We start from the raw sequence: 20,938 nt of genomic DNA, 5'->3' as shown, positions 1-20,938 counted from the left end.
AGCTACGCCAACAATACACTAGAGAACCCAATACTGCAGTGTTTAGACTTCATGTCTATTCACCCGCAAAAATAACTAAAAATAACCAGTGGGTGACATCACTCAATGGCTTACATACATACATACATACATACATACATACATACATACATACATACATACGTACGTACATACATACATACATACATACATACATACATACCTACCTACATACATACATACATTTATTGAAGCTCCCCGATAGGGGCTTTTTAGCCACAATGTTAAATAAATTACTTACAATAATAGTAAAATCGACATGAGCATAAAACTAGAATATAATAAGTAGCTAATCTAAAGATTTACATACAATCGGGAAGAAAATTAAATTAGATTTCCTTAAAATAGTTTCATTAAATTCTTTTTAAAATCACACAACGAGGTAGCTTCTAGAAACAAAACATTTTCTTTCCAGAAAAAAGAGAAAAAGAAGTGATTTTTGAAGAATATTTCCTCGTCGGCTCCTGCTGGCCACAATGTTCTGGCTTATGAGGCTTCATCATGACAACATTATAGTTATGAACCTCTAGTGAGTTGTTGGTCAGCCAAACAATACATTTTAAACCTAAAATAAATTTTAATTAATAGTTAGCTCAATGGATAGAGCGCTGGACTGTTGTGCGGGAGGTCGAGGGTTCGAGCCCCGGCCGGACCAACACTTACGGTCTTAAAATTATTAAGAAGAATATGCTACCTTTCTATAACATCAAGAAATGGTTAGATATTCTAGTCTTCTCGAGATAGGGACGAATAAATGGAGGTCCCGTCTCCTGCAGGGTTTAGGGCAGGAGACGTTAATTTCCCACGCACGAGATTACTGTGTGATGGATGTCCTCCCCTGGGGTGGAATGGGTGGGTATGGGATGGGTGGGTAACAGGATCCCTGTTGATACCAATGTTTACTACACTAAAGAGGCTATCCTTTATAAATATAGATGTCTACTCTACTCATAAGATAACGATGTTACTGTTTATAGATATTATCACACTCGTACTTATAAAACAACGATAGCAGATAAAAAGAAAGCATCTCCAGTTATGATAATTAATTGACTTTTCATATCGATTTAGTCTGCTTACAGAAGATCCCGTCATTATGTCACGTCCAAAATGGATAATGATATTCATACTCTCAGGCGTTGACCCTTCCGTCAAAAACTTCTTGAAACTCTTGATTATATTGCGGAGATAAATTCCGATAACTGACATGGACTTTCATTGGCCGTGATGTCAACATTTACGAAGATAAATCGCATAAGAGCTACGTGAGTGTTGAAACCAAGAATTAAAACAACAAAAAGTGGAATAGAGAAAACTCGCTTCCCGTGCCTCGCCACCGAAGAGTGACTGTATTGTAGTGTACTTCACTTTTTCTGTTATCATCAATCGAGTGTTTCTAAATTTGGTTGTCTAAGGAGTTCATCCACGATTTGTATTATGCTCATTACACTTGTATTCCCTTTTTAGTCACATATCATACTTAATAAAATTACTACGCATTACAACGGAAAAAGACTTCCAAGATTGAAGTTTCCTGACAGTCTTCGAGTTTGGACGGTCCTTATAAATCTGTGGAAATAAAAGGATCCAATAATAATGAATGACAAATTTGATCATCAGCTTCACAATGAATGGAATGTAGGGTCCCTGGTTGTACAGTGCATGTCTAAGAAATGTCTTTCATAGCAAAAGTGGAGGGTGAGCAGTGAATATGCGATATTCAAAGATACTATTTCTGGTTTTTTGTGCAAACGTACGTCTTGCCTCAAAGACCCGGGCCTTGAACTTGTCCATCTCTTTTTCATCTTATGATCATTACTACGATTATTCTCAAATGACGGATCGTCATCACTAAAATTTGAGAAATAGTGTACTTAATGTTGCAATGATCGCTGAGAAAGTTGGGCAGGAAGAAATCACGATCTTCAAGGGGATGGAATAAAGTTGAAAGTATTACGTGGTTATCATCATGTTTTAGCAAAGCAAGGAAGAAGACCACGGGTGTTTTCACGAACAGGCTAAGCGTCAAATATTCTAAAATGCCGGTGGATATCCGAAATTCCTTAATTATTACTTATAGGCTGAGGGCTTACGTGGAGTGTTAGGTATTGTCGCGATGAAATAATGTCCTCTTACAAGACCATACAGGTAAATGACTTCGATACTGAAATAGAATTAAAAGGACCATTCGTTTTTTCGGAAGGGGTCATAACATTTGAAATGAAAAGGAAAGCCACCTCCGGCTAAGCACACAAGTGAGTGAATCACTTTTTTTCTTTATTGCTTGTGTTTGTAACCAAATTGACACATATGAAATATGTTACTTTATTATCCAACTACAGTCCGTAGAGTATAAATAACGCTATAGACGAGTACAAATATCACGCGGTATTTGTACTCCATAGAACCGGTTAGACAGGTTTTCTCGCATTGCGCAAGTGAAGAATTAAATTGAAACCTGGACAATTTGAATCATATTTCTGACGACAAAGAGTCGGAATGGCTGACAAATGTAGATCCAAGTTTATCAGATGAATCGAACGAAGAAAAACAGTTAGACAACGAGGAAATTTCTTTATTTATTGAAGAAAATAGAAACAGCAACACGACAACTCGCCAATTCCGTTTCGCTTCGCATACTTCTGTCACGCACTCCTCGTAAACAAACATCCGCGAAATTCGCCCGCACTGAAATACCAATTTAGATAACTTATTAGACGTTTTGTTGTGTAGTATCGCTGAATATTTTTACGAGTTGTGCCGTATTTTGACGCCCGTAGGGCTCGTCAAAATACAAAAAACGATTAAAAATACTCAGCGATACTACACAACAAAACGTCTAATAAGATATTTATTTCTTATTTATTTGTTTTTCTTTCTTTTGGTTTGTTTTGGTTTCGTTTTCTTTTCTTTTCTTTCTTTTTTACGGCGAGCTAATGTCTAAAAATGTTAATCTATCACATCTATCATATCACACTTTTAAGATATTTGGATTTCCCCTGATTTTGAAGTTTTGTATCAGTCATCGAGTTCAAACGATGCTTATAGATCTGTTTTAATAAAAAGAAGCCAATAATAAGAAAAGATAAATTTGATAATCAGAAGCGCAATTTAGGGTTTACAGTGTATGCATAATAAATATCTTTAATCGCAAATGTGAGGATATCCGAAGACACACTTTATTTAAAGTAGTATGGACTATTGTTTGTGCAACCGTAACATGTCAAATAGCTCAAAAACCCAGGAATTAGTTTTAGCACGATATTTGTTAGGGAGTTGGTGGATTAGGAAAACCACTTTAAAATAATGAAATCGTTTGGACTACCTTAAAGAAGCGAGGAGTAACTGAAACAAACTTTGACACCTGGTCAGATAATCAAGCTAAGACCAGACCTGTGAGAGATGAATACCCCGAAACAAAGTGCCATCCCTGCTCGACGGACTACTGTTTGGTAGTATCTAATTAAAAGTAGCTGAGGACTTTTTCTCATACCATATCTCGACTGTTGAAATATTTTAGCCCCTCTCACGGTCGGCGATATTTGTACTCTAGAAATATTCGCGAAATTCGCCCACACTGAAATAACAATTTGGCGTGTTGGATAATAAATCTCTTACTAGACGTTTTGTTGTGTAAAATCGCTGAGTATTTTTACTCGTTGTTTGTATTTTGACTCGCCATACGGTCTCGTCAAAATACGGCACAACTCGTAAAATACCTAGCGATACTACACAAAAAAACGTCTAACAAGATATATTTATAATTTTCGTCTCCTCTTTGCGTTTAAAATACTTCTTGGTACTACTGATTATTATGTGCAAATACCATGTCTTGACCATTTATCCATTTTGGCGTAATGGGGATGTGTTAGAAAAGAACCTGAAACTGTATATTTCCTGAAATATTTAGCGTCAAGAATAATAGCAATTCACTCTTTGAAAGTGCTAAATAGAGGCTGACTTTGAAGAACTGAAGCCATACATTTCTCCTGTTTATCATTATTAAAGTGTTTCTAATATGCATGCACTTGACAGGACTGCTGGATTTTTTATTGGTCCTATAATACACTTGCAACGCTAAGAGATATTTCGACCGACACGATTTTCACAGAAGTTTACACAATCGCCTCCTAGCGATAAATTTTATCATGGAACAAGCAAATGACAACAGATGCGATGGCCATTCCTCGAAATGGAAACCTGGACCCCGTCCCACGGCGTCCCACAACGATGGTTTTAAGGCAATTGTAAACTTTCTTGAATGTGATTTGCTGGGCGAACCATACCATTATAGTTCGCAAGCTAAGACCACTAGAAATGCAAGGTATTACTATTAGCTGGATACTATATAATCTGTCTGACAGTTTCTACATAGTTAAGCGTGTGGCAGGGGGCTTTTTGTCGCATATCATAGGACCCTTCCCCCATTTAGGCTTCCCTCAGGTTACCAAACTAAGGCTTTGGCGGATGTTCAACGATATGGCTTCTCGTAATGCTTTCTTCTGGAAATATATAAAAACGCAAAGGTATCAGAGGTTTCCCATAAAGAACTAGTCTTAGAAGAAAAAAAATTAGTTCAGTCTTGACAAAGGCAAGGAATTACAAAAACATTTCACTAAGAACAAAGTTTAACTTATTCCCGTGATTGAAGAAGGCCATAACCTAGAAGCTGTTTGTTCCTTTGAGACACTGCTAGTTACCTTTCTTGAATGAAGCATGTATCCGAAGGGCTACCTACTAGTGTCCTTAAACAGCTGTCGTTACTGCATGAGAAAGATGGCCTTTTTTCTTCCTAAGAACCGCCTTGCCTCACCCGAACACCTCTAGCTATACTTTCGACCACGAGACACTGCGCCTATCCCTGTCGCTTTTTCATGATATTTTAGAGGAATCAGCTTCGATCATTTGATATCGCCTTGCAAGTTCTCCCAATATATCTTTAGGCATGCCAGAACATTTGACTAGAAATGATTTTAATGTATCATAAATGGCTTCTGGTAAACGTTTATTGAAGATAGTCGTTAGTTTTCTTTCTGTCTAAGTAATATTTTAATCGAGTCTCAGAGAGCTTTTTACAGTCGTTCTGTATACACGAAACTGGTTTATATTATGGATACACGAAATTAATTGTCTGCCTGCGATGTACATAATATTTCTATATTTCATTAAACGAAATAAACGATTGATGAACTTTGCTACGGTTTCATAAGCTGTAAGACCTATCGAGATATGAACTGCTCTATTGACTCGAACTGAATCCTCCAACTCAATTTGAGTAAGACTGCGGAGGGTTGATTCATCAGATTACTCTTAAAAAACGTCAACGGCCTCCACCGCTCCACGAACAACCTAATTTCTGAATTAACGAACGGTCCACTAACCGAGCAGAAAGACGAATTGAAACGGATCAATTGCGACTAAGGAATTATCGTCGCTTAGCTATCACCCGCCGCCTATCGAATCTATTTGATTGTATGTATTCCTATTTCAACTCATATTTTCTAGAAGAGTGCAATTTAATTGCCAACACTGCATCACCGTCAAACGGATGGATCTTTGCATTCTTTCTGGCTGAGTTTTTTGTTGTTCGGAGATGGGGAAACAACGTTCATTCTCCCTCTCAAATGAGCTCTGATCTGACCAATTTGCTTCGGGATCATTTTTCCTTTTAGGCACTCCATAATCTGTGAATAAACAAGTAAACATAACGTGACATGAGTCAGTTTCTCTCTTTAAAATCGTCATCCAATTGTGTAGAATTCATGATTTACACTATTTATTATTATAATTATTTTTATTATGATGATGACGATGATGATGATCATCATCATCATCATTATCATCATCATTATTATCATTGTTATTACTTTAAATTATTGCTCTTACCTGACTATTTCGCAGACAGTGCAGGATGAAAATCAGGACACCCTTTAATAAAAGTGTAATTATGGATAACAAGTCATGTATGAATAAAGCTACGTAGAGAGATTTTTGCTGAACGGAGCTCTAATTAACTCAAATGATCTTAACATATCAGACTGTCCTGAGTCTTAGAAAAATTAATCAGGCTTGTAAAGGAACAAAAAGATATGGCGAAGTAGAGAAATTTTTCTTTCATGGATTAAGGAATCGAAGGAATAACCCATTAGCTGAACTGCTGAATTGCTATCAAATTGACCAAATGACTGAATGGTTGATTGATGGTTGGAGATAACCATGGACTGACTAAATAATTGACGGTCAGATATCTTGATAGAAGATATCTGACCAAACTGGGACCTAGCTATGCTAATCTTTTTGTAGGTTTTGTCGAACACCAAATTTTCAGCTAATACAACGGCTCCAAACCTGAACTCTACGGTCGCTACATTGACGACTGTATCGGCACTACCTCCTCTACCAGAGAGGAGCTGACGCAATTCATAACCGCAGACAATTGTTTTCACCTTGCTCTGAAATATACCTGGGAAATTTCTGACATTTCTTTATCCTTTTTAGACATTAAAATTTCAATTGAAGGCAACGGCTTATGCACTAGTGTGTATTACAAACCTACAGACTCGCGTAATTACTTGTTATATTCGTCTTCGCATCCATCTCACGTCAAGAATTCCATTCCTTTTTCTAAGTTTCTAAGACTTCGTCGTTTATGTAGTGATGACTCTGATTTCCACCACAAATCAGAGTCAATGTGCCAGTTTTTCGATAAACGTGGTTACCCTGTTTCTGTCGTTCAAGCGGGTTACATCGAAACCAGTCGCGAGACATTTTAATTTACCTAATCATTCTAAGCAACATATGGCAATCTGCGGTCTTTCCTTACACTTAGGCAGCACGGGAAGCCGTAAAACACTTGAACAAAAGATCTTTCAAACCGGCAGTCTAAATCCTACAGGGATCAACGTTTTTTTCTCGTTGCAATGTTCCCACCAATAACGAAGCTCCATTTTCTGCCTTTAAAAGCACATACAACCCACAATTCCTCTATTCGCTCCGACGAAGCGCTCGAAACGTCAGTTTTTTAATCGTTACGGTGGCCAATTTACCATTTCAACTTTGTTGATATATCCAAATTATCTTGATAGAAGGATTGATTGATAAATGGATTTATTGATTTTTGTCCCTTTTTAAGCCTGTCAATTTTTAGTTGCAATGCCACCCTAATTTATCGAGGAAATGCACAACAAACCTGCATAGAGTTGAGAATGGTGAAAGTGTAGGTAAAAGTCTTGTGCAGTGGCGATAGAATACCAAACGACCAAGTGATACCCAGAAGGGGAATCATCACCACGCATATTCTGATTCCATGTCTAAAGAACGACAAATGATAGTTAATTCTATATGTCAGATAACTTTGGCTCTTACAGGAAATCAAGCAAATAGATACCTTCTTAACCCTCGCACATACATTCAAGCGAATACCCAACTGTGCAAGGGGGATGGGTGGAGGAGGTGATTGTAAAACTTACGTTGCCATATTTTGAAAATTGTTTACTTTGAATTGAACATATGTTATGTCAACTGCAAATGGCGCAGCGTGCATGAGGGGGGGGGGGGGGAGGAGGGTGACCTCATCTAACATGGAGGACTTTGGCGTTAGATTTTTCACTTTTTCCACTGTTCTTGGCTTGTCATGGGAACAGTTAGAGTCAAGCTTGACACGAAAATAGAAAATAAGATTCAGAAAGTAGATAATTGGTTTACCGTAATTCCCATTTGAACCTAGAACCCGTAGCCAACATCTCACTTGTCATTTTCTAAGGTAAACTACTAGCTACTGAAGTGGACAGTTGCCCAGATAAAATCTTCTCGATATATTTTAATGAAAGGAAAAAAACCAGAGGGCAGAATCGTATCCACCACTCCCTCCCCCTCCTTAACCCCTACCCTCTCCTTCACTCCTCCCCTCACTTTCACCCCTCCCCCCTCCTTAACCCCTCCCCCTCCTTCACCCCTCACCCCTCCTTCACCCCTCCCCCTCCTTCACCCCTCCCCTCTCCTTCACCCCCCTCCCTCACTCCTTCCCCTAATTCACCCTTCCCCCTTCCTTCATCCCTCCCTCTCCTTAGCCCCTCCCCCTCCTTCACCCCCCTCCCTCACTCCTTCCCCTACTTCACCCTTCCCCCCTCCTTCATCCCTCCCTCTCCTTAGCCCCTCCCCCTCCTTCACCTATCCCCCCTCCTTCACCCCTCCCTCTGCTTCACCCCTCCCTCCTCCTTCACCCCTCCCCCTTCCTCCAACTCCTCCCCATCTTTCACCCCTTCCCCCCTCCTTCACCCCTCTCTTTCACCCCTTGTAAGTCCGCGGGTTAGGGCTCACAAACAATGCTCATCACTACTACTCAGATTGCAAGAGAATTAATCAAAGAAAGTGATTTTCTCTCTTCGTGATTTTAATTCAACTGTACCGGACTCGCTGAATCTGGGTGGCTCCTGTTTGTGGAAATGTGGTCAACTCCCGTATGGCTCGTGCGAGTATAAAACTGCTGAGCTGAAAACCAAACCAAAAAATTAAAGAAGATAAAAACCGTAATAGAGCAATTTGCATGTGCTATAGGTCAAGTATCTTATGGAAAAGTTAAAATTTGATATTTCATTGCAAAAACTTGATAGTAAACTTACCACTGCAGTTGCTGTCAGAAATGCAATAAATATCCAAATCAAGTCATAAGTTGATGACAACCAACAACTAAAGAAGACGGAAAGAGGAAAGACAAAGCTAAAGGAGCCAGAAATAAAGCTAGCATCATATCTTAAAAGCAAGTCAAATCAAGATCAAATCACAGCTCACAATTGAAAATTAAAAGAAAAGATTAAAAACAAAAGGTCGGCGGTAAAACAGACTTAAAAGAAAAGGGAAAGACAAAGAAATGTTTTTAGAGGAAAGTAAACAAGTAGTTTGCTATGCTGGCTATAAAAAGGGGAATGTATTTAAATAGATATATTTGAAGACTGAATAGGAGTGTAAGAGAAAGGATGAAATAAGAAATGAACTAGATTGCAAACATAAGAAAAAAAGGAAGATGTGGGCAAGACGAAAAAAAGATATGAGGGAAATATAAAGTAAAGTAAACCCAAATCAGAGAAAAACCAAAACATGTAGAGGGAGGAAAAGGGGAGGAATCAATGAACGTAAACTGTGTTTCTTACTATTTATCGCTGGTATAGCTTTGAATCTCTCCTTTTCCGATTGCGACGCGAAGAGAAATGCCGACCATGGTGATAGGGAAACCTGCACACAAAGAAACGGAGGAGGTCAAACTTCGCATATAATCATATTATTAATAAACTGATGGGAAATAGGGCAGATCATTATTGAAAACAATAGGTAATAATTATTGATTGAAGAAAAATACCCCATGCCATGACGTGACATACGATCATCTTATTGCTGATGTCGTAAACTTTTACAATAAGCAAGTAAAAGTAAATTTCTTCCATCAGCATCCAGCAGAAGGCGGCCATCAAGAAATACTGCGTAAGGCCTGTTGCTGTTATGCAAGCGACCTGCAGAAAAAGGAAAAAGAGCTTTTCTTCTATTCTCTTTTTTTTGGAAATTTCGAAAACAGGAACAAACACAAAAACCACACTCACAGTGTTACCCATGGCGTGCATTCCGCCGAGAAAGCTTATTTGACCAGCTCCGAGCGACCCGGCGATACTCAGTCTTATTTGAGTCAGAGGTTGATGAATATCTCTGGTTTAAGAAATATAATACTAGCAGTGGTTTATGTACATCTCTTTGTTAGTCTCAACCAATCAAAGGCCTAAGAAACTAGACAATGTTTACTCACTTGAAAAGGGAATACATGATTATAGTTAAAATCATTCCGATGACTGAAAGGCTCAATCCTACGTAAGTGATTATCTCGTGAATATCTTCGTCCTTCTGGGAAAGCTGCAGAACAAATCAAAAACAGACGGAATAGGATGTTTATCAATTTAATGCCCTTATAAGCAATGCTAGAAGCAATATTGAACAACATAATACCACGTGCACACTCCCACCACTGTAGTCTACTAGGACAGCAAAATGAGTCAAGTGACTGCAGCTGCAGACTGTTTCTTCTGAGTTGCTTTGTGATGTAATTAAATGACAGCCATCTTTCGAAAATCCATCTTGACTGAAAAAAGAACGAGAATTTTAAACCGAGAATACTTATCTAATACACAAGCTATATAATGAAAGCTTTAATAGTTTTTTTCATTTCCCTTACTGGGATTATTCAGACTTGGTTTACACTAGAGGAGAGTTTTCCGGATTCGTAAATGTTTCCAGATTCATCAGTTTTGGAGTATTCGGATTCGTAGGCGTTTACACTGAAAGGATATTCAGATTCCTGACCGTTTACACACAATGACAACTCCGGGAACATTCGGAATGGAATGGTTACCAAGCCGAGTGTTGTCTCGTCAGTCGATCAACAAAGTGAAAATATGCCTCCCAAAAAAAGGCTAGAGTAGATCCAGATGTCACTGAGGCAAATTTGAGTTGGACAGATGCCAAGCCATCTACTTCGTCGGCGATTAAGTGTGGCCGACGTTAAACTTCCTTGCAATAATAACTTGCGTTTCCTCAGAAATACTGCGTTACACATGATAAAATTCATCGCCTGAACCTGCAACAAGATTAGGCAACCGAAGACCGCCTGCAATGTTAGCACCGGATCCTCCATTTTGGCTTCACCGCAATTCAAAAGATTGCAGGCGGAAACAATATCCGGATTCGAGAAAAAAGCGGTTACACGACAAAACTTTCCGGATTCAAAAGTTAACGGATTCAAAGTTCCCACTTTAAATTCCGGATTCAAAATCTTTGGAGACACGACCAAACTGGGGAGTTTTATTTCGGATTCGTCCACTTTCGTGTAAACGGCAAAATCAATCCGGTACCAAAACGTTTCGGATTCATCACGAATCCGGAACAATTTCCTCTAGTGTAAACCTAGTCTCAACTAATTAAGCTGGTTGAATATCTTAGACTGAAGTCAGAGGCGGTAAGCATCATCGATTTGCTTGCTCACGACAGAGCCCAGTGCATCTTTTTCGTGTCGCGTTTGGCTTTTGACTTCGATGGGTTTTGTTTCTATCACTCAGAGCCAAGGGTATTTTGAAGCTATAAGTGAAAGAAAACTCTCAAAACACAATCCCTTCACTGATATCTTGTAAACACTTATCGGTCAGACTTCTGCTCAGGTCGTTGAGACCATACTTCTTATCAAGACTTCTATCACCAGTTGGACTGTAACACAAACGAGTGATCAATGATATTCTGTCCTCCTTGCAATTCAAAATTCAATAAATTCAGAAAAAAAGCAAGCAACAATTGGTAGGGTTTTGGGTGATATTGTTGCTGGTGGTGTTGAAGTTAGTTGTTGTCCCGTTTTACCTATTGCTGAGGCCACTCCAGAACACGCAATGCTTCTCTCTAGTGTCGATCTGAAAGGAAGAAAGAAGCAGTTTTAAGCTGTATCTCGTTCAAATGAGTCTGATGATAAAGTAACTGAAACTGAAACTGAAACTAATATGAACTGAATCGACTGAATTTGACTTTCCCTTTTTGTCACCTTCAAGTTCTTAAACTTCATGATTACATTCTCTTGTAACTTTCCTGGTTTGGGATCCATAGCTGTCATTATAATCCTAGTTAACACACGCCTAAGTAACCAGAAAAACAAAAGCATATGAGATATTGCTTGAAAAGTGAAGGAAAACGCTCACTTTTCTGCCAATGTCGTGGACAATGACGAGCTGGCAACTTTCATTTACCAATGGCACGTAAACATTAGTTTTTTTAAGAGCATGTCTCTGTAATTTCCGACCACTCGAAATTGGTTCAAAAATAAATCTTCCCTTAAACTTTGCATGTGCATGGGGAAACCATTGCCTATCATCGAAACAAAATTGGTTTCCCTCAAATTTCAAATTTTTTTTATTTTTTAACAATTTTCCGCACGTAGGTTAAATTGTGAAATTGACATCATTTGTGTACACAAAATGAGCAATCTTTATTAGGATCTCACACTGTCAAAAATGATTCAATACGAGACATATTCTGGAATACAACAGTTTAATACATCAACTTTCCAAGTGTGATCACAAAGGTAGAGTATCTGGATAAATGGATACACTTTGGTTACGTCAAGTATGCCACTACTTGACTAAGCCGAAAAGTGGTACTTTTTAAATTGCGATTTCTCCGTACTGGGACAAAACTAGACATCAGGAGCTACACACACTCAACAATCGTGCATGAGAATGCTATATTCCTTAAAAATATCCATGGCTATTATCGTTGGAAAAAAAAAAGTGAAGTAGAAATGTGTGATTTTCACTTACCTGTACGGCGCTGCTTTCGGTAATTTGCATTCGCAATTAGCCATAATGAATCACAATATATTCGCAAATGAACAGCTCAGTGCATTTACTAATACTGTAGAATGTCTGTAAGTCAGGTTTTATTGTCCGAAGGTCCTAGGATTCCAAGGATTTCTTTCCGGGTGCGAGTCTGTAGGAATTTAGGTCATTCATTCTGAATGACGATTCAGCGGTACCGAGTATTTGTATACTAGTACTGTAATCCTGTCCATCTTCCAACTTTAAAGCCATGCTGAGAGCAGTATCCCCTAAAATACACAGCTCCATCCGAATTCAAGTTGTAGACTGTTCCAAATTTGCTGCTCATTTATAAGAAATCGAGTAACATTCACCGTGAAATTCTTCTCTTTGATAAACAGCCTGTGGCCTCGATTGCATGAGAATCTAGACAGCCGCGGGCCGGGGGCGGGGAGGGGGTAGGGGAGGGGCAGTCATTGGAGACAACCGCAGTCTGTGACCAGTTCTTCTGTCTTTGCAATAAAGTATTCTTTTTTTTGTCCTTCAATGTGTAAGTCATGTCATAATAATCAAGAATTTCCTTGAGAATTGCATTATTCAGTTTCAGGAGTTTTCGCTCAGTAGCATCTTCACAAACATCGAAAGTGTCATAGATAACGAGGTGTTTCAAAACAATGTGCGCATGGATAGAGTTTAGAAGCTCTACTTCATCTTTAAATTCTTTCCATTCAACTCCCGCTACCTCCTCTTCTTCTGAAGGTGTTGAATATTTTAAAGAAAGCCAGATAGATAACTTCTTCACCAGGCTGGCGTCCTCTCGAAAACATTCAACACCTTAAGAAGAAAGGGAGGAAGTGGGAGTTGAATGGAAAGAATTTGAAGATGAAGTGGAGCTTCAAAACTCTATCCATGTGCACACTGGTTTGAAACACCTCATTATCTATGACACTTTCAATGTTTGTGAATGTGCTACTGAGGGAAAACTCCTGAAACTGAGTAATACAATTCTCAAAAGAATTCTTGATTATTATGACATAACTTACGCATCGAAGGACAGAAAAAATGACTTTGTTGCAAGGATAGAAGAGCTGGTCACAGAATGCGGTTGTCTCCAATGACTGCCCCTACCTCACCCCCGGCCCGCGGCTGTCTAGATTCTCATGCAATCGAGGCCACAGGCTGTTTGTCAAAGAGAAGAATGTTACGATGAATGTTACTCCATTTCTTACAAATGACCGGCAAATTTGGAACAGTCTACAACTTGAATTCGGATGGAGCTGTGTATTTTAGGGGATACTGTTCTCAGCATGGCTTTAAAGTTGGAAGATGGACAGGATTACAGTACTAGTATACAAATTCTCGGTGCCGCTGAATCGTCACTCAGAATGAATGACCTAAATTCCCACAGACTCGCACCCGGAAAGAAATCCTTGGAATCCTTAGACCTTCGGACAATAAAACCCGACTAACAGACATTCTATAGTATTAGAAAGTGCACTAAGCTGCTCATTTCCGTTTATTTTGTGATTCATTGTGGATAATTATGAATGCAAATTACTGAAAGCAGCGCCGTACAGGTATGTGAAAATCCCACATTTCTACTTCGCTTTACTTTTTTCCTGCGATAATAGCCATGGATATTTTTACAGAATATAGTGCTCTCATGCACGGTTGTTGAGTGTGTGTAACTCCTGATACCTAGTTTTGTCCCAGTACGGAGAAATCGCAATTTAAAAAGTACCACTTTTCGGCTCAGTCAAGTAGTGGCATATTTGACGTAGCGACAGTATATACATTTATCCAGATACTCTACCTTTGTGATCACACTTGGAAAGTTGATGTATTAAACTGTTGTATTCCAGAATATGTCTCGTATTGAATCATTTTTGACAGCGTGAGATCCTAATAAAGATTGCTCATTGTGTGTACACAAATGATGTCAATTTCACGATTCGAACTACGTGCGGAAAATTGTGAAAAAATAAAAAAACTTGAAATCTGAGGGAAACCACTTTTGTTCCGATGATAGGCAATGGTTTCCTTATCCACATGCAAAGTTTAAGGGAAGATTTATTTTTGAACCAATTTCGAGTGGTCGGAAATTAGAGAGACACGCTCTTAAGATCCATGAAATATTCTAGATATCAAAGTAAGTAATAGTAATCAAAGTTTAACGTCTTTACATGGGGCATGGTTACCCATATTACCCAAGCCAGAGGCTCATGTATGAAACGCAAGACAACAACCCACCCATCCCACCCATCCCACCCATCCCACCCCAGGGGAGGACATCCATCACACAGTAATCTAGTGCGTGGGAAATTAACGTCTCCTACCCCTAACCCTGCAGGAGATGGGACCTCCATTTATTCGTCACTATCCGAGAAGACTAGAATATCCAACCATTTCTTGATGTTATAGAAAGGCAGCATATTCTTCTCAATTATTTTAAGACCTTGAGTGTTGGTCCGGCCGGAGCTTGAACCCTCGCCCTCCCGCACATCAGTCCAGCGCTCTATCCATTGAGCTAACCGGGAGGCGGTATATATCTCAGTTAAAACTTCCCAAATTTGGGAAATTCTAACTAGGATGCTGATACTTTGGTAAGATCTCAACGCGTTAGGTAAGTATGCAGTTTTCCTTACCTCGTTCACTCTTGGTTGTCCATCGCTTAAGGACGGGAGAAATCCGTAAGGCTGAGTAAGCTTTAATGGTGGGGTCCACTGACCATTGCACCTTTCTACCATTTCAATTTTTCATCGATGGGGTTTTTTGATAAAACGGACAGAGGGGTGTACGACTAGAGACTAATTACCCTTTGAAACTACTTTTGCGAGGCATAAAAATCCTTCTCTTATTAGGAAGAAACTGAAACGAATCCTTGAATATTCTCAAATGTACTGACTAGGTAAGGTTAGATTACATTATATAAATTATATAAGCCATTCACATACCTTGTTTTCTTAGAATGTGTTTGGATTAAATCATGTAGATTCTTGTACACACACACAGCTATTACTGATCCTAAAAGAGAGCAAACGGAGCTTATGCGTAGCTTAGATGTCGGCAAATGGAAATTTCAAAAGATTGTGTTTTATCAAGGATGGTATGTAAAAGCGACGAATTACTTACGATAAAATATATCGTCGGTGTATACAAACCGTTGTCCACAAAATTTCCAGAAGAAATATTGATATAGGCTTGCCATTCGTGATTCCCTGAGTGGAAGTCACTTGCAGTTTGTTTGTAATCTTTTTCAATAACAAGTACTTTCGAAAGAATGGAAAAAAATTATGTTAGTATACCAGTAATAGACAAATTTTCGAAATTAACAAACAAAATTTATTCACTTATATTTCCGCCAACAAATCAGTTAGATGATCCCCCAGCAAATCAGAGAGACGATTAGTGACTCTGTCAGCCAGCCAGTCAGTCAGTCGACTAGTAAGTTACCCAGTTATTCACTCTCTCAATCGCTCAATCAGTTACTGAATAAATGGTCATTACCACAAATCTGAAAAGACAACCATGTATGTACTCACACAAGTTGCGGTGAGGGTAACTGATCCTTTTTGAACGGTTTGTTCCACGCAAGTGGTATTTGCCATACCTAAGAACAATTTTCTCGAAGGCAACTGCCACCTTAAAAATGGACTCCGTTCTGAGCTTTTCTACTCCAGGCTGTCCTTCTCCAAGGGTCATGTTTTGATAATTAGTGGTGAAGTTTTCAAACAAATTAACAGCTTCCTGTTGGTCCATATAATACACATTATTCAGGTTTTTAACGTTACCGAGGTTAATCACAATAAGATGTATATTAATTCATTGTGATACTTGGCAAGGGCAGCATATACGGGCGCTTGCGATTTAACAGCAACAACTATTGGAAAAAAAGTAATACCGCATAGAACATTCTCTAACCTTTGTCTATATATAAGTTTCAAATGGTCCTGTAAGGCTTTTACCATTAAAAGAAAAAAAGGAAAAGATCACTGACAAAAATAGTCTGGGTACTAATTACTTTGAAACCATGGGTAGAAGAGATATCGTCTTTGCGTGGATATTTTTTGCGTTTACGTCTCATATCTTATACCACCTTCAAAAATTGACACGAAGATTTTTGCTGCTCTTTCGTTATACATTTAGATTGAAAGATGGATTTTAAATTTAATCGTTGAAACCACATACCTGCAAGGAATTGTTGCTGGTAATATTTAGGCTGTCGAACTCTGAAATAATATCATTTGCCTAAGATGAAGAAAATTGCAGCGAGGTTCATGAACCACAAAAATCCTTGAAAAACGGAAAAAGTTTAATTACATGTACAATACATAGATAAGAAAAAATTACCAGCTCCTGAATTTTCTTTGACAGTGATGACGATGATGTTGATGATGGTTGAGGCATAAGGAGTGATGACACTGTCGATGATGTTACTGACGAGTATGGTATTAGTGACAACGATTTTCCAGATGAAATTTTTGAAGATGGTAATGGTACTGATGTTGACGTTAACGCTGCGGCCACTGATGCTATTGACGACGGGGTTTTAAGTGACAGCGTTGGAGCTGGTGAAACTATTGACGACGAGGTTGTCAGTGCTAATGCTGTTTCTGATGATACTATTTGTGACGATGATGCTGAAGATAATGTTTGTACCAATGATAATATTGATGACGATGATGTTGGTGAAAGTTTTTCTGTTGTCACTGATAATGCTAATGACGACGAGGTTGTCAGTGCTAATGCTGTTTCTGATGATACTATTTGTGACGATGATGCTGAAGATAAGTTTTGTACCAATGATAATATTGATGACGATGATGTTGGTGAAAGTTTTTCTGCTGCCGATGATAATGCTAATGACGATGATGTTGTTATAAGTGTTGCTACTCCTGATGCCACTGATGTAGAAGATGTTGGTGAAATTGTTCCTGCTGCAGATGATAACGCTAATGAGGATGATGCTGCTATCACTTTTCCTACTCTTAATACTTTCAATGACGATGATGCTGATGGTAGAGTAAAAAATCAAGATCATCATGTAAAGCTTAGTTGTATTAAACTGCGTCTGTAGACAAGCTCAAGACAAATAAGTATTTAGAAGAAATACTTATGAGAAAAAGTGTACATATATTTCTCAGCCTTAAAAGATTTAGCTAAACTATATATCTGTACTATTTTGTTTATTTATAGTTATTATAAGCCATAGCTGTATGATAATAAAACGATTCCCTAACTACTTGAATTAGGCCAACCAACGGTGATTGGTCCTTGTGTCTGGGTGCATTTCAGGCTGTAAAGAAAGTTTCCCAAGATAACTTTTTCCTTGGTCCGAGATCATTGTGAAATTTACTATTTATTTTAACAATTAAGTTAAACGCTATTTTCAAGAGAAAAGTTACTTTTAATGTAACACACCTAAAACAATTTCTAGCCACTATTAGTTGTTAGCACAGTTCAGTGAACATGCCGTTTCCAGCCCATATTTGCTTTCATTTTTTTCAAGCTTCAGAATCTCCCAAAGTGCTTTATATAACCTAGCAGGGGGAGGGTTGGTTTAAGTTCCGGACCCCAACAAAGGCAAATTGGGTTTTAGTTTCTCAGAATCTTCTTCGTGGCTTGAAAACTTACAAAAGTTTGATGTAATCACTTTCTAATCTAATAAACATTAGAAACATGCGGAAATTTGTGCACTGTTTAGATTTAGGTTTGTTGTTTTCTTTGTTGTGAAACCTACCAGTTGTTGTTCTTTCTTGACGCCCTCTCTTTGTGCAGGTAAATTTGGGCTTAACATTTGTTTTATCGATGTCACCGACACAATAGATTGTTTTTTTATCGCTTTCCAGATCACATTTCTGGCACGTTAGTTCACATGTAGGTTGTGAGGATCTACTACATTTCACATTCCAAGTTTGGTCGGTGCCATGATTCGACGTGCAATCCTGGTCGTTGTTATACTGATTATCAGCACATTCAAAAAGGTCAGTACTACCCGGTGGACATCTTTCTGGTCTGCATTCTATCCATACTCTTCTCGAGATCGGTGGAGTAGTCATTTTAACTGCTGAGGACGCCTCTGAAAAGGAATTGGAATGAGCTGAAAACACAATCATGAATCACTTCAAAAAAAAGACAAAACAATTTAAACAGACAGACCGACAGACAAGAACAACATAAACACAAACACACACACACACACACACACACACACACACACACACCAATACACACACACACACACACACACACACACGCACACGCACACACGCACACGCACACACACACACGAACAACACAAAAGAAATCACACCCATAAAATGGAGATGGCAAATAGCTAACTGTGCGATTATCGGAGGCGATAGGAAGAGTGGAGGCCAAGTATATATTTAAAGCTATACATTTAATGGGAAGAGGAGCTTACAAGAGCAAGGCCTGAGGTCAACTGAACTGTTGTATAATCACATCAGGATATTTATAAGTCGAGCGCGGTTGTTAGGTAAGAGGATTAAGGGCTAATCCCACACTAACGAGGCGCGTTGCACTAGGTTGGCTTAAACCATTCCCTTGTCCTTTGGATGCGTATAAAATAATGTGACCGTTCAAGTTGAAAAATTTCAGGCTTACAGTGAAGCCTTGTGCATATTTACAAAATAATTTTTTGCGGTGTGGTAATAAAGGATTATATGGTATTACTAAGTACCTAAAATACTCAGCCAAAAAAATATAACGAAAATATAACAGCCATCGAGGTAAAGAACAAAAGCATTTGATGTTATTTAGAAATTGGGAACATGGACTTATGGAATAAAAAGATGCAATTAAATACACGAATCAAACAAAATCTAATTTAAAAAATTAATTCCCTAAAAGCAAGTGATGTTGTCACAGTAGGAGCTAAAATTATACTGCAATACCCAGAGTAATTATGGGACTTTGTAAAATGAGGGCGGAAGACTGCAGACGGTGCTCAATAAAAATAATATGTAAGGAGAAAAATGAATTTGAATCTCTTTTCCCCCACCCCCTCCCTCCCCCCATAAGGGACCATGTGTTGTGGCCTTGGACCTGGGGGGGTAGGGGAAGACCCCGCTTCCTTTCGTGATGTGGTGTTAGCCTTTTGCATAGTGTTTAGATTTCAGTTCAGAGGGTAGGAGAAGAGTTAGCAAGGTAATCTGCAATTTCATAGCAGTAGTTCGAGCTTCTGAGCTTAACAGTTACCTTTCACTGAGCGGTATTACATGCCCTGGTTCATTCAATCAACACCGGCCTGTCAACAGCTTGAGGTACCAGGTAAACCGTTTGAAGTTTATACCTCTCAGTAATATGAAAGTGAAACTTTTTGCAATTTTGGAAACTTTTCGAATAATTTCCAACGAGTTTCTAGCAGGAGACCGAAGATGTTTTGAGAAATTACGACGTCAATTAATTGTTTTTTATCTATTTATCTATGTATTTATTCACACTATATTTTCATTGTGCACTGTCTGTCGCCCGATGTCCGCCACCCTCCGTTTACATCTTCAGTTTTACAGATAGTTGAAATTATATTCTTTCCACAGCTCTTTGACTTTCTATATTCATCGTATTTTACAAGGCGAGCGCTAGTGTTCATGTTCGGTTAGCAGCCCGTGGTTTTCACCCTTTATGCCCAAAGAGCAAGCAGCCTTTTGTATCTACTGCGATAAACATTATCATAACTTTGTCGGTTCGCACTTTGAACAACTGGGCACTGGATGACTCTTCTTTACGATTTCATTTGGTTACGGGCTTCAACAAATGATACAACCAAAAATTGATTCTTAGATCTAGAGAATCGAAAGTTAAATCTATGGAATTCGTCTTTAAGTTTTTCTTTCGAGAATCGTTAAAAAGTAAAAAAAGAAAAAAGAAAAGAAAAATAGGAAATAAACAAAAACAATACGTTGTACTTACTCAGCGCAAAAATTGTTAACAGGGATATACAAATTTCAGGGTATACATTTCCAATCAGCATCGTGACCAACTTAAGTCCAGGTTACAGTCTGTTATTAAGTATCTTTTGTCGTCGATGATAGAAATGCGTATGCTTCTGAGCAGTTTCCTTCCCAAGGAATTCCAAACTGTTTCTTAAATGGTTCAGAGCGATGCAAATCTCTGGGTCGACGATTATCACAGTACCAACAAAACTCGGAAAAATGTTATTTATAATGGACCAGTCAGAGCGAAGACTCTCATCGCCAGGTGTTAACCATTGTCTTGATGAATAAAAATGTAACATTTTCGGCGTGAAAATTTCCGATGTTTTCAAGTTTCACAAGCAGCAAATACTTGTGTGCATGTAGAAATAAGATAACTTTCATTTTATTACTTTAAAATAAAAACTTTTATTTCAGCGACGGTTTCTCTAAACGGAAATTGTGCCATGCAAACTCTTAAATAATTGAAAAATTTCCCATGCCATCTGTTTTTTTTCCGAAACTTCTGGTTAAAGGCTATTGGTTAACACACATTAAAAAAAGCCTCTTGCCTGAGGTAAAGTTTCTGTAATCTTTCTTCAGCTTTAGTCTTCTAGATGACTTCTG

The 20,938-nt window shown here is 38.5% G+C and overlaps 1 protein-coding gene across 1 annotated transcript; it reads right to left on the bottom strand.

Moving 5' to 3' along the window:
• Positions 1-5,027: 5,027 nt before the first annotated feature.
• LOC111347515 (uncharacterized) lies at positions 5,028-20,553 on the bottom strand. Its single transcript, XM_088741771.1, is given in 20 exon segments — positions 5,028-5,620; positions 5,622-5,723; positions 5,926-5,967; positions 7,229-7,349; positions 8,447-8,529; positions 8,661-8,727; positions 9,189-9,270; positions 9,395-9,545; positions 9,633-9,735; positions 9,833-9,936; positions 10,030-10,162; positions 11,428-11,477; positions 11,606-11,696; positions 15,329-15,398; positions 15,536-15,643; positions 15,917-16,121; positions 16,563-16,622; positions 16,725-17,386; positions 18,115-18,453; positions 20,310-20,553. Coding segments are annotated over 20 exon segments (2,733 nt in total). The 5' UTR covers positions 20,371-20,553; the 3' UTR covers positions 5,028-5,521.
• Between the last annotated feature and the right edge of the window lie 385 nt (positions 20,554-20,938).

This window comes from Stylophora pistillata, chromosome 12 (genome assembly GCF_964205215.1).
Source record: "Stylophora pistillata chromosome 12, jaStyPist1.2, whole genome shotgun sequence".
Taxonomy (NCBI): domain Eukaryota; kingdom Metazoa; phylum Cnidaria; class Anthozoa; order Scleractinia; family Pocilloporidae; genus Stylophora; species Stylophora pistillata.
Note: the sequence above shows the minus strand (reverse complement) of the source record. Positions and strands in the feature narration are given on the sequence as shown.